This window comes from Pelodiscus sinensis, chromosome 3 (assembly GCF_049634645.1).
Source record: "Pelodiscus sinensis isolate JC-2024 chromosome 3, ASM4963464v1, whole genome shotgun sequence".
NCBI classification, from domain to species: domain Eukaryota; kingdom Metazoa; phylum Chordata; order Testudines; family Trionychidae; genus Pelodiscus; species Pelodiscus sinensis.
The window spans coordinates 116,195,098-116,214,751 of NC_134713.1; the positions used below are offsets into that span (position 1 = coordinate 116,195,098).

General features: G+C 42.1%; 1 protein-coding gene across 12 annotated transcripts in view; it reads left to right on the forward strand.

Moving 5' to 3' along the window:
- QKI (QKI, KH domain containing RNA binding) overlaps window positions 1–19,654 on the forward strand; it is a 265,388-nt gene that overhangs the window by 157,028 nt on the left and 88,706 nt on the right. For 6 of the 12 annotated variants that reach the window (XM_006115173.4, XM_006115169.4, XM_006115175.3 and 3 more), the window contains exon 4: window positions 5,259–5,309. The exons of 5 other annotated variants lie outside the window; for them this stretch is intronic. In XM_006115173.4, the coding sequence (XP_006115235.1) occupies window positions 5,259–5,309 (51 nt within the window). The remainder of the gene's footprint in view (window positions 1–5,258; window positions 5,310–19,654) is intronic. One more of the 12 variants, XM_075924587.1, reaches the window with a different exon arrangement.

The window sequence follows — 19,654 nt, forward strand, 5'->3', positions numbered from 1 at the left end:
AATATTCTAAATTTGATGTAGTAAATTTTGGGTAAAACAATGAGGGGCAGCTGTACTGAGCACTGGACATTACCTGTTAATCATAGAATCCTAGGGCTGGAAGAGACCTCAGGAAGTCATTGAGTGTAATCACCTGCCCAAATCAGGGCCAACCCATACTAAATCAATTAAACCTTTTCTAAAGATATTTGATTTACTAGGGTTTCAGTAAACTTTCCAAATCTCTATTGTGTGCCCTTCAACCAATTGGAGTATACAGGAATCCTGTAGATAAGCTGAAATAAAAGCCTTTTTTCACTGTTCACATGCCCATTACTTTATTAACATATGCTGGGATGCCAATGTGAAAACAAAGATTATTGAAAAAGATAAGGCTTAAAATGTTGGGCTACATTGATGTGATATAACCTATCTACTTCAGAAAACTCAAAGAAGATTCAGTGATGGCAGCTCACACTGCATCTCTATGGACTAAGAACCACTTCGAATTCCAGAGCCAGAATATGGAGTTTATACTTCACTACCTTCTGAGCTCTGCCCTGAAACCAGTAGGAGTTGTGCCTTAGTAGAGTGCATGATTAATTCATTGTGCAAAGAACATAATATTTTTTGGCTTTAAAGACTTGGTATTTCAAAATGTCTGTTTAAATAAAAGTCTACCTACAGATTTTCTTGAACAATTCAGTGAAGAAGAGGATCTCATGTCATCTGACACATGCCTCAGACTCTCTTTATAGGTCGTCTGTATCACTTATCACCTCCACTTTATAGATGGGGAAACAGTGGCGAAATGACCTGTCCATATCATCTAGAAAAACTAATGTTGAAGCAAGGAGTAGAATCTAGTTTTCAGTGTCCCAGGCTAGTGCATTTATCTATTTGCTCTCACTAGGTATATGTCAGTGTGTATGTATGTATGCTTTCTAAAAGAGCAGCTATTCTGTACTAGTAAACTAGGGTCATTAGTGTGTAGACGTTGACATGATTAACCAATGAGCCTGGGCTTATCGATTAATCCGAACGACCACACACCTCCCCTCCCCAACCCCACTTGCTGCCTCTCTATTGGGAGGGAGGCGGGAGCTGGCTTTTAAGCACAAAGGTAGCAGCACGGAGGCGGCCAGCTTCCCACAAGCACCAGCTCCTATGAAGCTGCCTCCCCTTGCTACTGCCTCTGATAGAGAGGCAGCAGCGGGGTGAGGGGAGGCAGCAGGAGCTGGTATTCTAAGTATTACGATGTAGGAGTTAAGTACATAGGAAATGAAAGAAAACAAGTAATTTGATGATCTCCAGATTTGGAAACTATCAGAGTATTCACAGCCACTTGCTTTATTTATACAGTTGTGAAACTACCAATTTTTTGTCTTAAATTGTCCCAGCTTTGAAATCAGATAGTCCAAAAGACTTTAAAGTAGATTAATTTACTACATCTCCCTTAGATTTCCATTGCTAACTTTGGAGTTCACAATCACTTCTTCATATTTTTAAAATGCTTTCCTGTAGTGTATGAAATACTTGAACAAACAGGGGAAATTGACTGTACAGTAAAGAAACTAGAACAAGAATGGGTTTTTTTTCCCCGCTCTAATCTATTTCAGCTATAGCGTTCTTAAATGTTACTGGTAATAATGATAGGTAAAATATTTTGAGGCAGAGGTGAGTTAAAAATATCATTGTCATTTGTAAAGGTAACTTGCACAGAATTTTCTTAAAAAAAAAAAAAAGTGGTTCCCTCTTTTTATGTAGCATTTTTTTGAAAGGCTGAACTTCATCAAATTCTTGGTTTAGCTGTTTCTGGGCCCAGTTCTTCTTGATGAAATTGTAAGATTAAAGTTTTTGTGTTTTGTTTTTGTTTTGATTAGCTTTGCCAAATTAAATTTTCGCACAGACACAGTGTCACTCACTCGTGGTAATTTATACTGTTATAAAAGGAGAGGTGTCCGTCACTGACTGTCACAGAGAACATTTGAGAAGACTTGAGCACTTTATAGGAGGAGGCAGGCTCCCAACCCCACCTGCAGCAGGCCGGGCATGTCCTCCCCCCCCAAAACACCATGGAGAAGGGAAGAGCGCATGCGCCCCAGCATCCCTGTAGCAGTGGGGAAGGAAGAGGATGCACAACCCCAATCACTTCCCCCACCCCTGGGAGAAGGGAGGAGGCCCTGCGGCACTGCCCAAGCCTTCCCGGCCCCAGGAGCAGTGGAGAGTCTGGAGAATGCATGGCTCCAGCCTTCCCTGCCCCTGAGCAGTGGGAAGGGAGGAAGCAACACGTTCTGAGCTGGCCCAAACGTCCCCACCCCCGGCAACGGGGGAGGGAGGAGGCCACATGTACGTAGGAAGGGTAATGATAGTGCTAATAAAAAACCCTCCCGTAAACCAATCAAGTTAATTTTCCCGGAAGCTAGGAAGGACAGAAGGATTTTTTTCTATTTTTGATACTTGACAGATTCTCAGATAACATTATATAAGCACCTGGATAAACCAGAAAGAGCAAGCCTTTCTTTTCTAGAACTGTTTTGGGATCAATGTACTATTTCCACAAAGAGAGGGAAAACAAGTTGTATATAGGGTTGCCAGGTTTCCGGTATTGACCTGGATGGTCTGGTATTTTCGTCTCCTGTCCAGTGTAAAAAAAAAAAAAAAAAAAAAAAAAGGAAAATACTGGTTACCTACAATGTCCGGTATTTTCTGATTTTCTTTTTCCCCTGCCAGGAGGTGAAAATACCAGACACCTGGCAACCCTATGTGACACACTCAGCAAACTCCCCACCACCACCACCCACCCCAGGCCTCCAGACCCCCCTGCTTACCTGGTTCCGCAGAGATGCTGCCTTCTGGCTTGATCAAGAAAACAAGATGGCTGCCAGCAAAAAGCCATCTAAAGATTTTTTCTTAAAGGGTCCATGCTGGTTTAATGATGTTTTATTTTTTCTGCTTAACTCTTGGGTCTCTTCCCCCCCCCCCCCCCCCCCCCGTTTTTTTCCCCCCTCAACAGAATTTTTTCCCCTGGTGTGGGGTTTTTTTTGGGGGGGGGGGGGGGAGTGTTTGGTATTGTTGGTTAAACCATCTGGCAACCCTAGTTGTATAACTTTCAGAAATAGCTTTATACTAGCTTGGAACATTGCACTTTTCAGAATTTAATTAATTAAACCATTCTGATAAAACATTCATTTGTTTAAAGTTTGGTTTTATTTCCTGCTATTGTGAAAGTTAGCAACATTAATGTTCAGATGGGCTAAAGAAAATCAGTTTTGTTTCCCTAAAATTCCTTCATTCTCCCGGCTCATTGTACTTCTTTTTTATCCCTTGATTTTGCTAGGAAGAATTATATTTCATGATATTATTCTCCATTTTTATTATTAAAATATAATTCATATATTTTAGTTGTGTATAGAAGCAATACAAGTGGCTTTTCTTAAGGCAATTTTCTAAGGGATTTCTTCAGTACATTTCTCCATCATGAAATAAAATTGTTTTCAGGATAACTAAATTTGTAGTGTGCATTTAAGGCAGCCACTTGTTCTGTTTGTTTGTTTGTTTTTCTACTAACAGTAAGATCTGAGACACATATTTTAGCGGCATCTCTTTGAAGAATACTTATGCTTTAGCATCATACTTGTTATGCCAGGATATATGATCAGTGGTTTTGATTGTTTAAGGGACTGAAAATAACTATATAGTTAAGGTTGTAGCTGTCCTGTTATAATCCCAACTTTTACCACCATTCTACAAATTTGGCTTGAAATACCATTTTAGTAGGAAAATTGGCAGGTTGCTCTTAGACCAGATTTTTCTTTTTTTTTCTTCTGTATTTTAGGCAAATTGATCAAGAAGTTTATTTCTTGGTTACCACAATTACAAGGCAAAAAGATACATATCAACTAAAGATGTTACGGACTAGTCAACTATCTGATTAGCATTTGCTTATCAGATAGTCTGTCAACTAGTAGATTACTCTCCTCCCCCTTCCTGCCTATATGAGATAGAGGCTGTAGGGGGGGAGGGATACTTCAAAGTGGCACTGTCTCACAGCTGATCTGCGGCTCAGCTGTGTGGCGCTGCCCTTTTAAAATGCCGAGGCGCCATGGAGCCTGAGGTCAGCTGGGGACTCCCCAGCTAACCCTGGATTCTGAGCAGCATTTCCCCAGAACCCGGGCTTCATGGCTTTGCCCCTTTGAAACACCACCTCTGTGTTTCAGAGGGGCATCCGTTGCACAGCTGATCCCTGGCTCAGCTGTGCAGCGCTGCCCCTTTAAAATGCAGCCTCTGCATTTCAAAGGGGCAGCCATGGAGCCCAGGGTCAGCTGGGGACTCCTCAGCTGACTCCAGGCAACATGCAGAGCAGCATGAAGCCCCCACTGGGGACTCCTATGCATTTCAAAGCAGGCACCTGTGTGCAGCCCGTAGTCAGTGGGACTTCCTGCTGGCCCCAGGTTGTATGTGGGGTTCTTGCATTCCTCCTTTGAAATGTATAAGAGGCCCGGGAGGGCTCTTGTTCATTTCAAAGGAGGAATGCAGAAGGGCCTATTGACTAGTTGAGTCATCAGTGGAAATTCCATCGACTACTCAACTAGTCAGTTAACTGCAGTTTAACATCCTTAATGTCAACTTGCCTTTTTTCAAATAAAGTTTAGTGAACAGAGAATAGGCAGCTTAGCTGCCTTGAATCAACCATGTCATTTTTCTTCCTTTGTCTACCATTACCGTGTTTTAATTTAAGGTAACCTGCAAAGGATATTTTAAAATTGGGCTTGTACTCAGTTTTATTACTTTATGTATAAAGAGGGCCTGAAAGTTATTTTAAATATTTATTTTCTGCTTGCTTTTTACCTTAGTAATATCAGAAACTTTCTCACTGGTCTCCCCTGGTTTTTCTAGGTGACTTATAGCGTGTTTCAGAAGATGCATCCTATTAGCTCACACAACTCAATAGAAGACATGGGGATACTGGAACTTAAATACAACATCCTTTCTCTAAATAATTAATTAGATATTTAATTGAAATATTTTAAGAAAAGCAAAACAAAATTTAAATAGCATTAAAGTCTCTTTCTCTTTTAATTACTAAGCTTTCCCTCTTGGCTCGTGTGGTATTGTCTTACTCTCCATTCATCACAGTGTCTTCCTGTCCAGACAGAACCCAACTCTCAAATGTAAATAAGCAGAAAGAAATCACCTTAGTCAAACCTTCACACCTCTTTTAAACATCCTAAAGAAGCAAAGTAGGGCACAAGCCCAATGTTTTTTTTCCTTTGCAGGTCTCCTTTAAGAGCAGAGGCAACCTTGATCCAGCAGTTTTGGAGGTAGAGGCAAGTAATTTTTTTACTTTTCTGTCAAAATTTCATTAATTAATTAATTAATAATTAATTTGAAGACGGCAGAGTTCAAAAATCTCAAATATTGAGTACACTCAGTATGAAGAATTTATCTTTAGGTTGATTTAAGCTTTTTTTGCTTATTGTCTGTGTTTATTTGAGCAATGAAACTAGTGAAATTGTTGTAGATAGCTATATTTTAACCCCGTTGGATTTGTAGCCCTTATAAACGTATTTTTAAACTGTTTTCCATTGGTATCATCTTCACAATATGAATCAGTAAATGGAGATGTTTTATCATGTGACTTCCTCCTAAAATTACTTATTTATGCTCCGTACCGCCATACCTAATGAAATACAACACTTAGCTTTCTACAACTCCTCCTGGTGTTTTGTGAAAGGATAAGTAAGTTTATGCTGGATAATAGGTACCTTTTTTCTGTTTTTGTTTTATAAAGCTCTGTGCTATGTAGGCACAGCTCACTATTATGGAGCAGTGCAGTCGTAGCTTATTGAAGAAGCTTTGCCTCAAAATTCTCCCTCCCTTCCAGGGAGGTGGCAGGTAGTGTGTGTACTTAGCCACCCTCATTAGTCCAGGAAGGAATCTATTTCTGTGCTCTTCTGAAAGGAGGAACTGCTGTTGTATTTGGTACTAGTGCAGACTGGACCCTGGAGGCACAAAGGCTTCTAGTTAGCCCGCTGCCACCCCTATTGATCTGTGTCGGGGCCAAGTGCTATCTGGTCCATAGAAAGCAGTTCATTTTTTATTGTATAAACTGGGTATATGGTTACATTAATTTTTTTCTATTTTAGTAGAAGAATTAAGCATGCATAGAGTATAAATGAGGGCATATTCCCAGTATCCTTCTTCCCACCTCACTGCCTTTTCTCAAATCATGCTTTGCTCCCGGTGCCTCTGGTCTGCTGGGGACCGTCTCCAGCAGACCAGGGACACCCGGAGCAAAGCTGCAGCGGCGGCGGGGCCCCGCGCCTCTGAGGCTTTGCTGTGGCAGCAGACCAGGCTTTTGTTGTGGACCCTGGGGTAGAGCAGCTGGAGTGCTGCCGGGTTGGTCCTGCAGGGACCTACCTGGCAGCCCAGCTGTTCTGTGCCAGGCTCGAGATTCAGCCGCTGTTGAAACTGATCAGTGGGTGATTCCAGGAAGCAATTCTGCCTCCGGCTTCCTGTAGTCAGCCCCTGGTCAGTTTCAGCAGCAGCGGCTGAATCTGGAGCCAGTTCCGACTTGCTTACAAATTCAACTTAAGAACAAACCTATAGTCCCCATTCTTGTACGTAACCCGGGGACTGCCTGTAGTAACCTGGCTGTGAAGTTTTTACTTCATTCATCGTCAGCCAGAGTGGATTCCTGAGTCACTTTCAGTAAACATTTTTAGAACACCTAGTACTTTTTACAAAATTCTGAAAGAATAGAATAAGAGAAAATGTATGTATAAATCTCTGCAAATTCTGCCTATAAAGGATTACAAGAATACATTGTTGTTTTAGAAATGTAATTTATTATTATTATTATTTGTCCTTCTGGTTTGTTTCCCCTCTTCCATGTCGTTTTCCCATCCATCCTTTGTCTGTATTCTGTGGCAAAACTCCTTCTAGCAAGTACAATTGATTCATGATTCCCTTCAGTATTAGTCAGTGCTGCTCCTTCAGTGGTCAGAGAGGGTTCCCTTTGAGAATTTATCTTCACTACCAGCCTGATTAACATGGAAGTGATGGATCCAACGGGGTTAAATTATGAAGTCTAGTATAGATGCTGTAAATTGACTGCTGATCGCTCTCTTGTCAATTCCGATACCCCTCCTCAGTGAGAAGTACAAGGGAAGTAAATGGCAGAGTGTCTCTTGTTGACACACCACAGTAAGTAGATTGAGGTATGTCGATTTCAGCTACGCTAGTCAAGTAGCTGATGTTGCATAACTTAGACTGCTCTTTCTCCCAGAGAGTAGACCTGCTCGAAGACATAACAGAAACAGGAAATACTTAGCCTGAACCCAAGTTGTTTCTCATTTGGCAGCGTAATGTTGTGCCAATAGACTGAAAAGCAAAACATTGTGGACTCATTTTATTTACCTGTTCTGGACTTATTTTCCCAGATGCAGAGAACATGTAATGGAATAGTGATTAAATAAATTTTACTCATTAGTGTCATGTTGGATATAATTTAATGCCTGATTGGCTATCTAGGTGTGAGTGGTTAATTTTTGATTAACACTCAACAAAATGTAATTTTGAAAATTCTGTGTCTGTGGCCTTTACTCTCTGCACATTAGTTTATATTAATTAATCTAAAGGATATCTGTACCATTTTGTCTTGGTAGCTTTGGAAGACTAATTATTGTCTCATAAGCAACAGCAGTACAGCTGCTAAGTGCAGTTGATTTTACAGGAAGCATGTTTAAACAGAATTTTCCTTGATAGTACCATATTAATGGTACATTTGACTTAAAAGCAGTTCTTAAATTGAATTTCTCCCTGTTGATTATTGACATGAAGATTTTATGAAGCTTGTTAAGATCTTGTTGTTGATATTACCCAAAACTTCTACTCGGAGATGTAGACAAAATACAAGTCACTCCAGCCTTAATACAGAGTGACTTGAAAATAAAAATAATTAAAAAAAAAAAAAGTTCAAAAGGGATTTCAAGTTTTCTGTTTTTATTCTGTGGTGGTGTTTCAGAGGGATTTTGGAACTATAGAGAATAACCACTGAAATTTAAATATAATGGATTAAAAACCCTTATTCATGGAAAAGTCTGTAATCTTTTATATCTTTTAAATTATTATACTAGCAAAGAGAAACACAGTCATAGCTTGGTTGTAAATTAAGTGGCACATAGAAAATCTGTTATGAAATTAATGTAGTACTTCATGATTGGAGAATCAGAAAAATACTACAGTTGAACAACGTAAAATTATTTTAACATCCTATAGTATTCCATTTCAGTGTCAGCTTGACTACTATACTAATTGAGGATTCAGTTCCGCTCCCATTAAAGTCAGTGTCAAAGCTCCTATTAACTTAAATAACACAGAATTGGGCTTTAAATTCTAGCTTATGAGGAATTTACAGAAATATATTTTAAAACAAAAATTGTTAAAACGAAGTTAGGGGTTAAGAGCATATAGCATTAGTTCAAAGATATAAAAATCACAAGAATTTTGTCATCTTGAAAATCTGGCAATTCAGAGTTAAGTTTTATATTTAAATAATTCAAACATATTAAGATCAGTAATGCTGAGTTTAGGCACCTAGACAAACTTAAGTACATGCTGTAGTAATCATTAACATGCAATAATAATATAATCATGATTAATGCAATTTAGTGGTTTTGGTCTCAGATTAGATTAAGATCCACTTATTATTTATATCTATTTTCCCATCATGACATCATTCCAGAGTTTTTTTGAGAGTCTTAAGTGTACTCTCAGCTTTAACACCGTTTTAACATAGATTTTTCTCTGGATATATCCTTTGATTTTTTTTTATTATTATTTTAAATTTCACCTGCAAACAGTGAACAAGGAGATCAAAGAATTGTAAAATCATGCAAAAGTTCTGATAATTTATAGCTATGTAGCAGTGACTTTCACTTTTAAGGAGAGATTGGTACACCAAAACGATGAAAGTAGCTGGAGAGCACCAGTAGATTAAGATTAATTTAAATTTGCTTTGTTTCACCAGATTAGAAAAAAGTATCTGACTAGTATTAGTGGGTTTTGTGTTTCATTGTGTCTGTGTATTAAGAGTGCCACTATGTCTTTTAAGCAGTAATGCCTAGTCTAGTGCACAATCACACTGTTTTGAAAAAGCAATGACAATTCGGCCAGTTAATTTACTTGTATCAACGCTTCATAGTGTCCCTCATACCAATGACCCATTACAACTAAAAAAAATGCTGCATGCAAATTAACTGTAGAGAAACTAGTGGTTAGATGAATTACCTCTGTCATAGGAGGCCAGCTTAAATGTTATCTAGCTGTTGACCTGAGTGCGTATATTATGATTACATAGGGACACAATTAGGCTTCGTCTACACTGCAGGGTTTTTGCTCAAGAAGCCTTTTGCGGAAGAGATCTTCCACAAAAACATCTTGTGCAAAAGTGCGCCCAGACCTCAAAGAACATCACAAAAGCGATGTGCTTTTGTGCAAGAGAGTGTCCACATTGCATGGACACTCTTGCTCAAGAAAGCTCTGATGGCCATTCGCAGAATGACCATCAGAGCACCTGTGCTTTTACCGATAGGGGTTTCTTGTGCAAAAACCCCTCTGGAGCATCCACACCTGCCTTTTGCACAAGAGCCGTAACACAAAAAGGAGTTATTACTTGTGGGGAGAGGAATATCAGCAAAAGCCCTCTGTTCTGCTGATTTACTTGTGCAAAAACACACTTGAGGTGTGGACGGTCTGCTGGTTTTTGCGTAAAAACAACTGTTTTTGTGCAAAAACCTTGTAGCGTAGATGTAGCCGAAGATACAACATCCATTAGTAATGTAACTTAATTACAACTTACTGTCTTCACAATTGTCTGTGCATGAGATTTCAGTTTTAATTATATGGAAAGTTTGAAGTATCTGTGCTGTTATTTGTAAGATCATTTTGAAAACGTAAAAGTGACAACTGCCAAATTTCTAAAAGGACCCAGGTTTTTAATTCATAGTCTAACATTTACTTGTAAATTCTTAAATTAATTGTGTGCTTGGAGTAAATGCCATAATTTTCAGGAAGATGCACTGTATTTTTCATACAAAGCAAATGTTGATTTCTTAGACCTCGTTAACACTACAGAGTTTTGGTGGCAAAAGGCAACTTTTGGTGGTAAAACAATGGAGATGTAATTGCACTATCACTTCTGGTGACAAAATTGCTCTCTTTTGGTGACAAAAAAAAAACACATCAAAGGGAGGTGTAATGCTTTTTGCTGCAAATTTAGTGACAAAACGTGAATGTAGGAGCTGACATTTGTTATATAGCTATACTTGACCTCCCCCAGTGTCCCACAATGCCCCCTGTAACCACTCTGTTCACTGTTTTTAACTTTGCCACTCTGCATTACTTCTACAGAGCCATGTACTTCTCCGATTTCAAAACTCTAGAATGTTCTGACAGCTGAGCTTGCCGTTCAGCTCCCAACAGCAGAGAGCAAATCCTTAATGTGGAATGCTGCTTTCTCCTGCAATAGAAAAACTCAGGCAAGCAGAGGCAGGGGTGTGTGTGTGTGAGAGAGAGAGACACTACTATGCTGTAGAGAGCCAGGTAGGGAGGTGGGAGCTGATGACAGAGGTGTACCCTTTCCTCTGGCTCAACTGGTTGCTTCCAGTGGCTCCCTGAACATAGAAACAGCATGACTGACAAACAATCATTCTCCACCAATACACCCTGTCTCTCTTACATACCTTCCCCCCACTTTCTCTCAAACTCTTCCCACCCATACATTGACTCTGTATCAGGCTCATCTTTTCACCTATCTTCCCCACGCACTTTCCTCCTCCCACACTGGGGTCTAGTAAGCAATGTTCACTCTAATTTTTTCCTCCATGTGTGGAATACATTTTTTCAGTGCGCTGGGGCATATGCGGATACTGTCAGTAGGAACACATGCTGCCAGCTGAGGACACTCTGCTAATCAGCTGGGAAGCTCTTGAATCTTTCCTAGGTGCCCACCCAAATGCTCATCTTACAGAGAACACTGCTAGTAGGATGTTGATGGATAGTAGGATTGAGAAATTTGTGTCATGTATCGGGCACTACCAAATTCATGATCCATTTTGGTCAATTTCATGTTTGGGGATTTCAGATATAGTAAATGTCATGATTTCAGCCATTTAAATCTGAAATTTCCTAGTGTTGTGATTGTGGGGGTCCTTAACCTAAAAAGGAGATATGGGGAGAGAGGGGACATAAGGTTATTGTAGTAGAGGGGCTTGTGGCAGCAGCGCAGTCTTCAGAGCTGAGTGGCCAGAAAATGGTAGCTTTTGGCCAAGTTCCCAGCTCTGAAAGCAGAGCCAGCAGTAGCACAGAAATACGGATGGTGTGGCATGGTATGGTATGGTATTGGCATTAGGCTTGTAAAATTTTGTTTCATTGACTAACTAGTTAAAAGTTAAGTTTAACTGGTTAAACAGGATCAGGCAGGCTGGATCAGCCTCTGTGCCATGGCAGGGGCTGCTCCACCCTGACTGTTTTCGACCCTGTGCTGAGCTGCCAGCTCCAAACCTGCAAGTAGGATTCTTCAGCCTTTCATAGGTGAAAGCCAGGAGGGCGGAGGCTGCCAGCTCCTAACTCCCCTTCCAGCACCATGTGAGGTTGCTGACTCCCAGCCCCGAGTGGGTGATGCTTATCGGGTAACCCATTCACATCCCTAGTTGGCATTGTTACTTCTGTGCTGCTACCTGCAGAGCTCAGCCTTCCGTCAGCAGCTGTCTGTCTTTGGCTACCTAGTTCTAAACACAGCAGTGCAGAAGTAAGGGTAGCATGGTCTGATGTGGTGTTGCCAGTAGGAATGTTAGAATATAACCAGTTAACTGCTTAACTGATGCATGTCTGTTAATGGTGTCAGTTACACTCAGCCAGCTCCTAGGGAGGTGGCTTCACTGCTGCAGAGGCTGGAAGCCCTGCTCCTGGGGAGCCTTCACTGAGCGATCTGCAGTATAAAGCTAAGTTTTATACTGCAGAGTTTGCAGCCCGTGTAACCATATAATCTGTAAAAATTTTAGCAGTTACACAGTTAGCCTATTACACAATATTTAACAACCCAAATTGTCACCCTTCTGCACTGCTTTTGGTGGGGCACTGAGTTCAGAGCTGGGTGCCTGGTCAACAGCTACCACACTACAGCCATCCCCTCAAGGCAGTGCAGAAATAAGGGTGGCAAAACTTCAACCCCCCTATAATAATCTTGTGACCCCCTCCCGGCTTGCAATTTTCTGTTTTGGTCCCAATTTGAGAGATGCTGGTCTCCCACATGGAATCGATATAGTATAAGGTAAAACACACACAAAAGACTACATTTTTGAGTAGATGGCAGGGAAGAGGTTTGGAGTCCAGGTTTCACTGTCTGTGTTTGTGTTTTTCATGTTCATGAATTTGCTGGGACTCTACCATGGACATTGAAAACCCTTCCCTGTGGCCAGTTTGCACACTGGGATAGCTACCCACAGTGCACTGCTCAGTGTTGATGCATGAACTGCTAGTATGGATGCACTCTGCTGAGACGGAGTATGGAGTGAACATACAAAAGTAGTTTAATTTATGCTATTTAATTAAAGTGTTTTACTTTCATTGACAAAACTGTGTAGTGTCAGCATAGCTCCTTAATATTAAAAGAGGCTGTTATTCCAACAAGCAGCTACTATTGGCTGATTTCTGGCCATCTCCCAGACCTTATCTGAGCTGGGCTTTTTCCTCAATTAAATCTGCCTTTCCTTTCAGGGATGTTAATTGGCCTTTTTGAGCTTGTGTAGGATACAGTCTCCATTGCGCACCTAGACAACAGCGTATTGAGTATTTCTACCCATTCACATTGTGCCTCAGGGCTATATTTTATGTTGGATCAGAGATTAAGTCAATCCAGTATAATTTTAGACAGTTCTTTTTATCAGATAAATAGCCAACTTAGAAAAAGTAGTTACATGGAATGCTTGTTCTGCACAAGACACATAAATCAGAGCTAAAACTCTCTGCTGAATCAAGTGCAGATTTTTCTTAATTGTCTGATTTGATCCACTCATAAGCATTCTTCAGAGCTTGAATGCCTGTTAATAAAAATGTGTAAGAAAGGTGACATAATATTCTTTGCTTTATGCCAGAGTGCAGAGGTACTTGATTGTATTATTTCAAGTGATCAACTCAACTACAGAAGTTCTTATTTTTCCTCAAAGTAAATAATTGTGTATTTGTATTTAAAGGTTATCAAAGGAATTTGTGTAAAGCTAAGTACATGCTGGATGGGTTTAATTAATTTCTTGACGTTTTAAATAAAAAAAGCAAGGAAACAGAGGACATTTAAGTCCTGTTCTGAAATTCCTTGAAATTAATGAGAATCTTTCTATTAACTTCATTGGACTTTAAATGTGATTCTTAAAGTTGTTGTTTTAAGTAAATTGTTTTAAAATAAATTTAACTAAAAAGAGTGATGTCTTACGGTATTTATTTTATGTCTTCTAACAAAGACATTCAAAGTATTCAGATAAATATATTTTCTTTACCTTTTTATGTGTATAAAAAGAAGAAATGATAAAGGTCCTTGTAGGGCAAATATTTTCATTGTCCGTTTTTCTTTACAATAGATATTGAGTAACATTTCACTACATTATGCAGCCATTTACTTTGGTGGTTCTGAGCTACAGACAACTGCTGTCTAATCACTAACTCCATGTTCTTAGTTGCAAAGCTTCTGGTTGAACAACTGTATTTTGTGTTAGAAATGCAATAAGCCTGATTGTTTCAAATAAACACTAGTTACAAAGATGCTTGAATTAATTAAATTAGATTTTTAAGAACCTAATTTTTTGTTCCATAGTTATTACAGTAAAACTCCGATAGTCTGGCATCCAACTGTTCGTCACTCCCGATACTCCGGCATCAAAATGCCAAGTGCTCGTGACCAGCTGATTAAAAAACCTGCCGCTCAGCACACGTGCTGGCTGTAACGTGGGATCGTGTTACAGTATGGAGAAGAGCGTTTTGCTTCAGCAAAGGGGAAATGGGGGGGGGGGGGGCGGAGATCAGTTTACAGCACGGAGGAGACACACTGAAAGAGGGGAGAGGGAGGGAGATTGTGTCCTGGCCAGCTGTTAAGCCGTGCAGCTGTACCAGACCTCCTGATTCTCCGGCAAATCTGATAATCCGGCACCATTTAGGTCCAAAAGGTGCTGGATTATCGGAAGTCTACTGTACTGTGCTATTAAATCTTTTCAATCTCCATTCTTCACTCCGGAAGATCTATCACAAAAACAGCTAAAGCTTCCATGCAGAAAAAGGGCAGGGAATGTTTGAATTATATATGAAACAGAGTATGGCTCATCTCACTTCAGTGCCACTAGGAAACCAGCAAAATAAACGACACAGTGCTTAGTCCCTTGTCTTTAAGAAACACTAAAATATTATGCAGCAGTTATATGCAAACAAGTAAGGGGCATCTTGAATGATCTCAGTCATTAAATCTCAGTCTGGACCCAGCCTTTACTATAAAAGCTAGAACCCATGGAAACTTCGTCCTCCCAAGTTGTTCATGCCGCCATCCCCCAACACCGCCCTGTCTGAGCCCCACTCCCCATGCAAATCCTGCTCAGTAACTACCAACATACTTTGTTTCCCACTTTGGGCTCCTGCCCAGAACACACTTGCCTTTCCAGCTGGAGCTTTCCCAGTGGCATGGCTACACACAGTCTGTCTCTGAAACAGCAGGGCAGGAACCATGGGGCCCTGGCCACAACTTCAGCCCTGGGGAAGGGTTGAAACTGGGGCCAGGACTGCATGGTCGCTGCTCACCTACTTCTGGAGTGGGGTTGCAGGGCAGAAGACTGGTCCCGTATGCTGGGCTAGAGCTAGCGCCATGGTGCTATCGTTAGTACCACAGTCCCCAGCCCCTACAGCCAGCACACTGACCTGGCTGTTGTTAATACCGTGGTCCTGTCCCCACTATCCAGGCTTCATTACCAGCAGCCGATTGGTTTGCTTTTTTACACCGCCACCCAAACCTCCCCTCCCCTGCCCCTCCTAGTGAGCCCAGCCCAAACATACTGTCTGTGCCCTGGGGGAGGGTCTGGGCCAGGAGAAGGAAGGGTATGTATACCCATACGGTCCCAAAGCACCAGAGATTCCCTAGCTCCTGCCCCTTCCTTATTCTTCCCTCACACCTGGCCCCTGCCTCTATCCTTCACCCTCCCCTTTGGCCCTTCCCATTCTCATCCCCTTTCTGCGGTCATGAGTCCCTGCCCCGTCCCCCACTTTGCCTTCCTGGCACGTGTTGCTGCCCTCCATCCACCGCTGCCCCCTGGAAGCCCCTTCATTGACTCTTTGCCCTCCTGACACCTTGCCCCACTTGCCCAACACCCTGTTTACCCTGGAGCCTGCCCACTATTTTATCCTGCTTCTGCTGCCTGGCACCCACCTCTCCCATGTCTCCCACCCTTCCCTCACCCTATCTGCTCCCCTGGTGCCTGCTACTGTCCCCCCGATCTTTCACCCTCCTCTGCTGTCGTGGCTCCTACCCTCAGCCCGCCTGGGATCTGCTTCCCTCCCCATCCTCTTTGACCCCTGCACCTGCCCTTCCCTTCTCCCTGTGCCCACCCCTCACTCTAATCATCTGTAGATACCCCTCCTCATCCTCTCTCCTAATACCTCCCTCTACCCATCTGCCCTGCCTCTACCCTCTGGTGCCCATCCCTCCCCTCCACATGTCTGTCCTTATGCTTCACCCCCACTATCGCACTGGCACCTTTCCTTACCCCCCCTACCCTGCTGGTGCCTCCCCCTTCCCTCACTGCCCCCATCTTCCCAGCACCTTCCCCCCCCTTACTCTCTTCCTCCCTGGTGCCCACCCCTTCACCATGCTCTTCCCCAGTTCTCCTTCTGCGCCTTCACGCATGACTTGCTCTGTCCCCTGCCTTCCTCATGCCCTCCCCTCCTTTCAATCCCTCTTCTCCTTGCACTCACTCCTCCTCTTTTCCTTCCTATTGCCCCTCTCCTCTGCCCTTCCCCTTTCCTCTCCCAGCATCACCCTGGCTATGTCTAGACTGCAGGCTTCTTTCGGAAGAAGCTTTTCAGGAAGAGATCTTTGGGCAAAACTTCTTCTGAAAGAGTGTGTACACACTGCCAAAGCACATCAAAAAAGCAATCTGCTTTTTTGAAAGGTAGTGCAAATGGACACTATCTTGCATTTCAGCTGTGATGACTATGGACAGACTGGACACCAGAGCACCTGTGCTTTTTCCTCTTTCCTCTTCTTTTGAAAGAACTCCCTCTTCCCTGTCCACACGCCTTTTTCCAAGAGAACTCTTTTGGTAAAAAGCTTCTTCCTTGTAGAAAGAGGATTACCAATGTCGGAAAAACCGCTCTGTTCTTTCGATTTTCTTTCGAAAGAATGCAATTGCAGTGTGGACATAATACGTTTTTTTCCCCAGAAAAATAGCCATATTCCCGGAAAAAACTGTGTAGTGTAGACATACCCTGTGTCCCTCTCTTCTCACACCCCTACTGACACCTTTCCTTCTTCTCTGCCCTTTCCCCTCATTGTTGCCTCTTGGCCCCCGGCACTTCTCTCCTCCACCCTTCCCCTTGGTGCCTTCACATTTGTTTTCCTCCCCGGCTCCCTTCTCTCCCCCCAGCACAAGCCCCTTCCTCTCTTCACCCTCACCTTCTGCATTTGACGTTGGTGGCTGCCCTGGAACCAGGCCCGTGGTGCTATTTTTAGTACCATGATCAGGGCCCCAGAAGCCACCACGCAGCCCTGGCCCCAGTTCTTCCTGGGTTGGGGACCTCATGGCTGCCCACATGCTGGGACTGGAACTGGAGCTGCCCACGGTGCTATTTTTAGTATTGCAGTCCTAAGCCCAGAAGCACTCCATGAGCATTCCCATAAGCTCTCTCGGCTTCTAGGGCCGGGCCTGCAGTACTAAAAATAGCACCACTGGCAGCTCCGACTGCAGTTGCAGCATGCCGGGCAACCAAATGCCATTCCGTCCCAACCCAGGAGCAGCTGGGGCTGCACTGTGGCTTCTGGGGCCCTGACCATGGTCCTAAAAATAGCACTGCAGCCTCGTGTGCTGGAACTGGAGCCGGGGCTGCAGTGCTATTTTTAGTACCGCATCTCAGTCTCCAGCTATGGCAGCCACCATGTGGTTTGCCCTGGCCATAGCTCCAGCTCTGGAGAAAGGCTGAAGCTAGGGCCAAGGCCGCATAGTGACTGCTTAACGGCTCCTGGGGTAGGGCAGTCGCCCGCCTACAGCAGCGGATATATGGCAGGGCAAGCAGGGTGCCTGCCCCAGGCCCCCCGCTTCAATAGGCCCTGCGCACGCTACTTCTGGTCAGTTGCTGCCAAGGCGCATGCGTGAAACGCTACTTTTAGTCGGCTGCTGCTGAGGCGCATGTGCGAAATTGTGCTGTCCCGGGCCCCGTGGCACTTGCAAAATTATCATTTGCCCCTGCCTGCCTGCCACCCCTCCCCGGAGCAGTTGAGCTGTTCTGTGTGACTTTGCTAAGAAGGTGCGCGGGTGTCTAATTCTTGGTGCGCACCTGCACAGGTGCTCACCTTAAAGTTAAGATGCTGGTGCTGCAGCATCTGTTCCCCTCACAAACCTCCCCCAACCTTCATTCCTGGTTCTAGTTCCCATGTGCCACAGGGTGAGGTTGTGCAGGAAAGAAACGTGACGAATCATAGAACCATAAAATACTATAACTTCAAGGGACGTTGAGAAGTTAAGCCTAGTCACCAGCCCTCACAGCAGGACCAAGCAACATCAGGATAGATGTCTAGCGAACTTGCTCTTAAATATCTCCAGTGATGGAGATTCCACCACCTCCGTAGGCAAATTATTCCAGTGTTTAACCACCTGACAGGAATTTTTTTCCTAATGTCCACCCTAAGCCTCCCTTGCTGCAATTTAAGCCCATTGTTTGTTGTCCTATCATCAGAGGTCAAGGAGAACACTTTTTCTCCCTCCTCCTTGTAACACCCTTTTAGATACCTGAAAACCGCTATCATGTCCCCTCTGTCTTCTCCTTTCTAAACTAAACAAGCCAAATTCTTTCAGTCTTCCCCCATAACTTCTGTTTTCTAGACTTTTAATGATTTTTGTTGCTCTTCTCTGGACCTTCTTCAATTTCTCCATTTAGAAAAAGATGTGGTGCCCAGAACTGGACACAGTACTCCAATTGAGGCCTAATCAGTGCAGAGTAAAGTGGAAGAATTATTTCTCGTGTTTTGCTCACTACATAGACTTCTGTGTTGGGGCGGGCCTATAAGAGGTGCAGTACAGGATCTTGCCTTCTGTCCACAAACAGTAATCTGTGTGCCATCTAGATCTCCAAAAACAAAAAAAGAGCAGCCCACTATCAGGCTTTGATCATATCAGTTGCCTATTTTATGTACTAAATTTGAAGTTGAGAAATACATTTCTTGTTTATAACCCACAGTTGTCTTGAAAGAGGTACTTGGTGCAAAACTACTTTAATAAAATATCATTTTCAATAATGCTATATGATTAAAGGCCTAACATAAAATATTGATTTCATTTAATTCACATTCAAGGAAGATGAAATTAATGATGCCTAGTAACTTAAAATATTATTATGCTTCTATAGAAAAGAAGTGAATACACCAAGATACAAAATGTTTATGCACAATAAACTACAGCATTTTTTTCTTAACCAGGTATAGCACAGCCAGTCCCTGCTTCGATGTTTTTGTATTGTTTTCCAGCAGTTTTCTGTATGTGAACTTTCACTGTTAGTAGCTCAGTGGGAGCGAATGCCTTTGTTAATTTGCCTGACTATAAATGCACAATTAAAGCTGTGTATCAGCAAGAGGTTAGGACAATCAGTGTGTTCTGATGCTTCATGCTATGGAATTACTCTGTTGTTCAAATAGATACTGTAATTAGTGCATTATTTTAAACCTGTTTTCTTCAGAGGGCTGAGTCACAATGCTTTTATCTTCAAAAAAATGTAAACTGTTTGCTGTTTGGCTAATGATTATTTCAGTTTTGTGCAGCCTATTTTTAAAAACCAGAAAGTTTAGTGAAATGTTAATGTCAGTGTGTATCAGTATGTGAATAAAATATTAAATGTTTCTCTGTTTTGTTACAATCCTATCCAGGTTATTTTCAACAACTGTTCAGATTTGTGGCAGTAGTGGAAATAGAAAAATATCCTATGTCTTCCATGTTATGAAGCTATTAATTCTTCAACAGATTAGTGAGTTCTGTGCAGTTATCTCAGGCAGATTATTAGTGTAGTAAATTAACCATTTTTCTGGAATTTGCAAGAAATCGTGTCACCTGGAGCATTATTGTAGAGAAAGCTAAAAGTTTTGTGATGCTGGTTCCTCAGGCAACACCAATCATTCGGCAACATGAATGTTACTTCCTGGCAATTCTATTGTAGTACTTTAATGTTTGTTTTAGAAATGTATTTTTTTTTGCAAGTATAACTGATTTTACTGTGGTATTTTTTTTTCTAGTACACCATTTCATTACTAGTTCCATAAATATATTCCTTTGGAAATGTAGTTTTTCAGTTCTTATCATACCTATGTCTAATTCTTTAATTTCTAAAAGCTGCTGTTGGGTTTTTTTTTTTACTGTGGCAACTCAAGACTGAT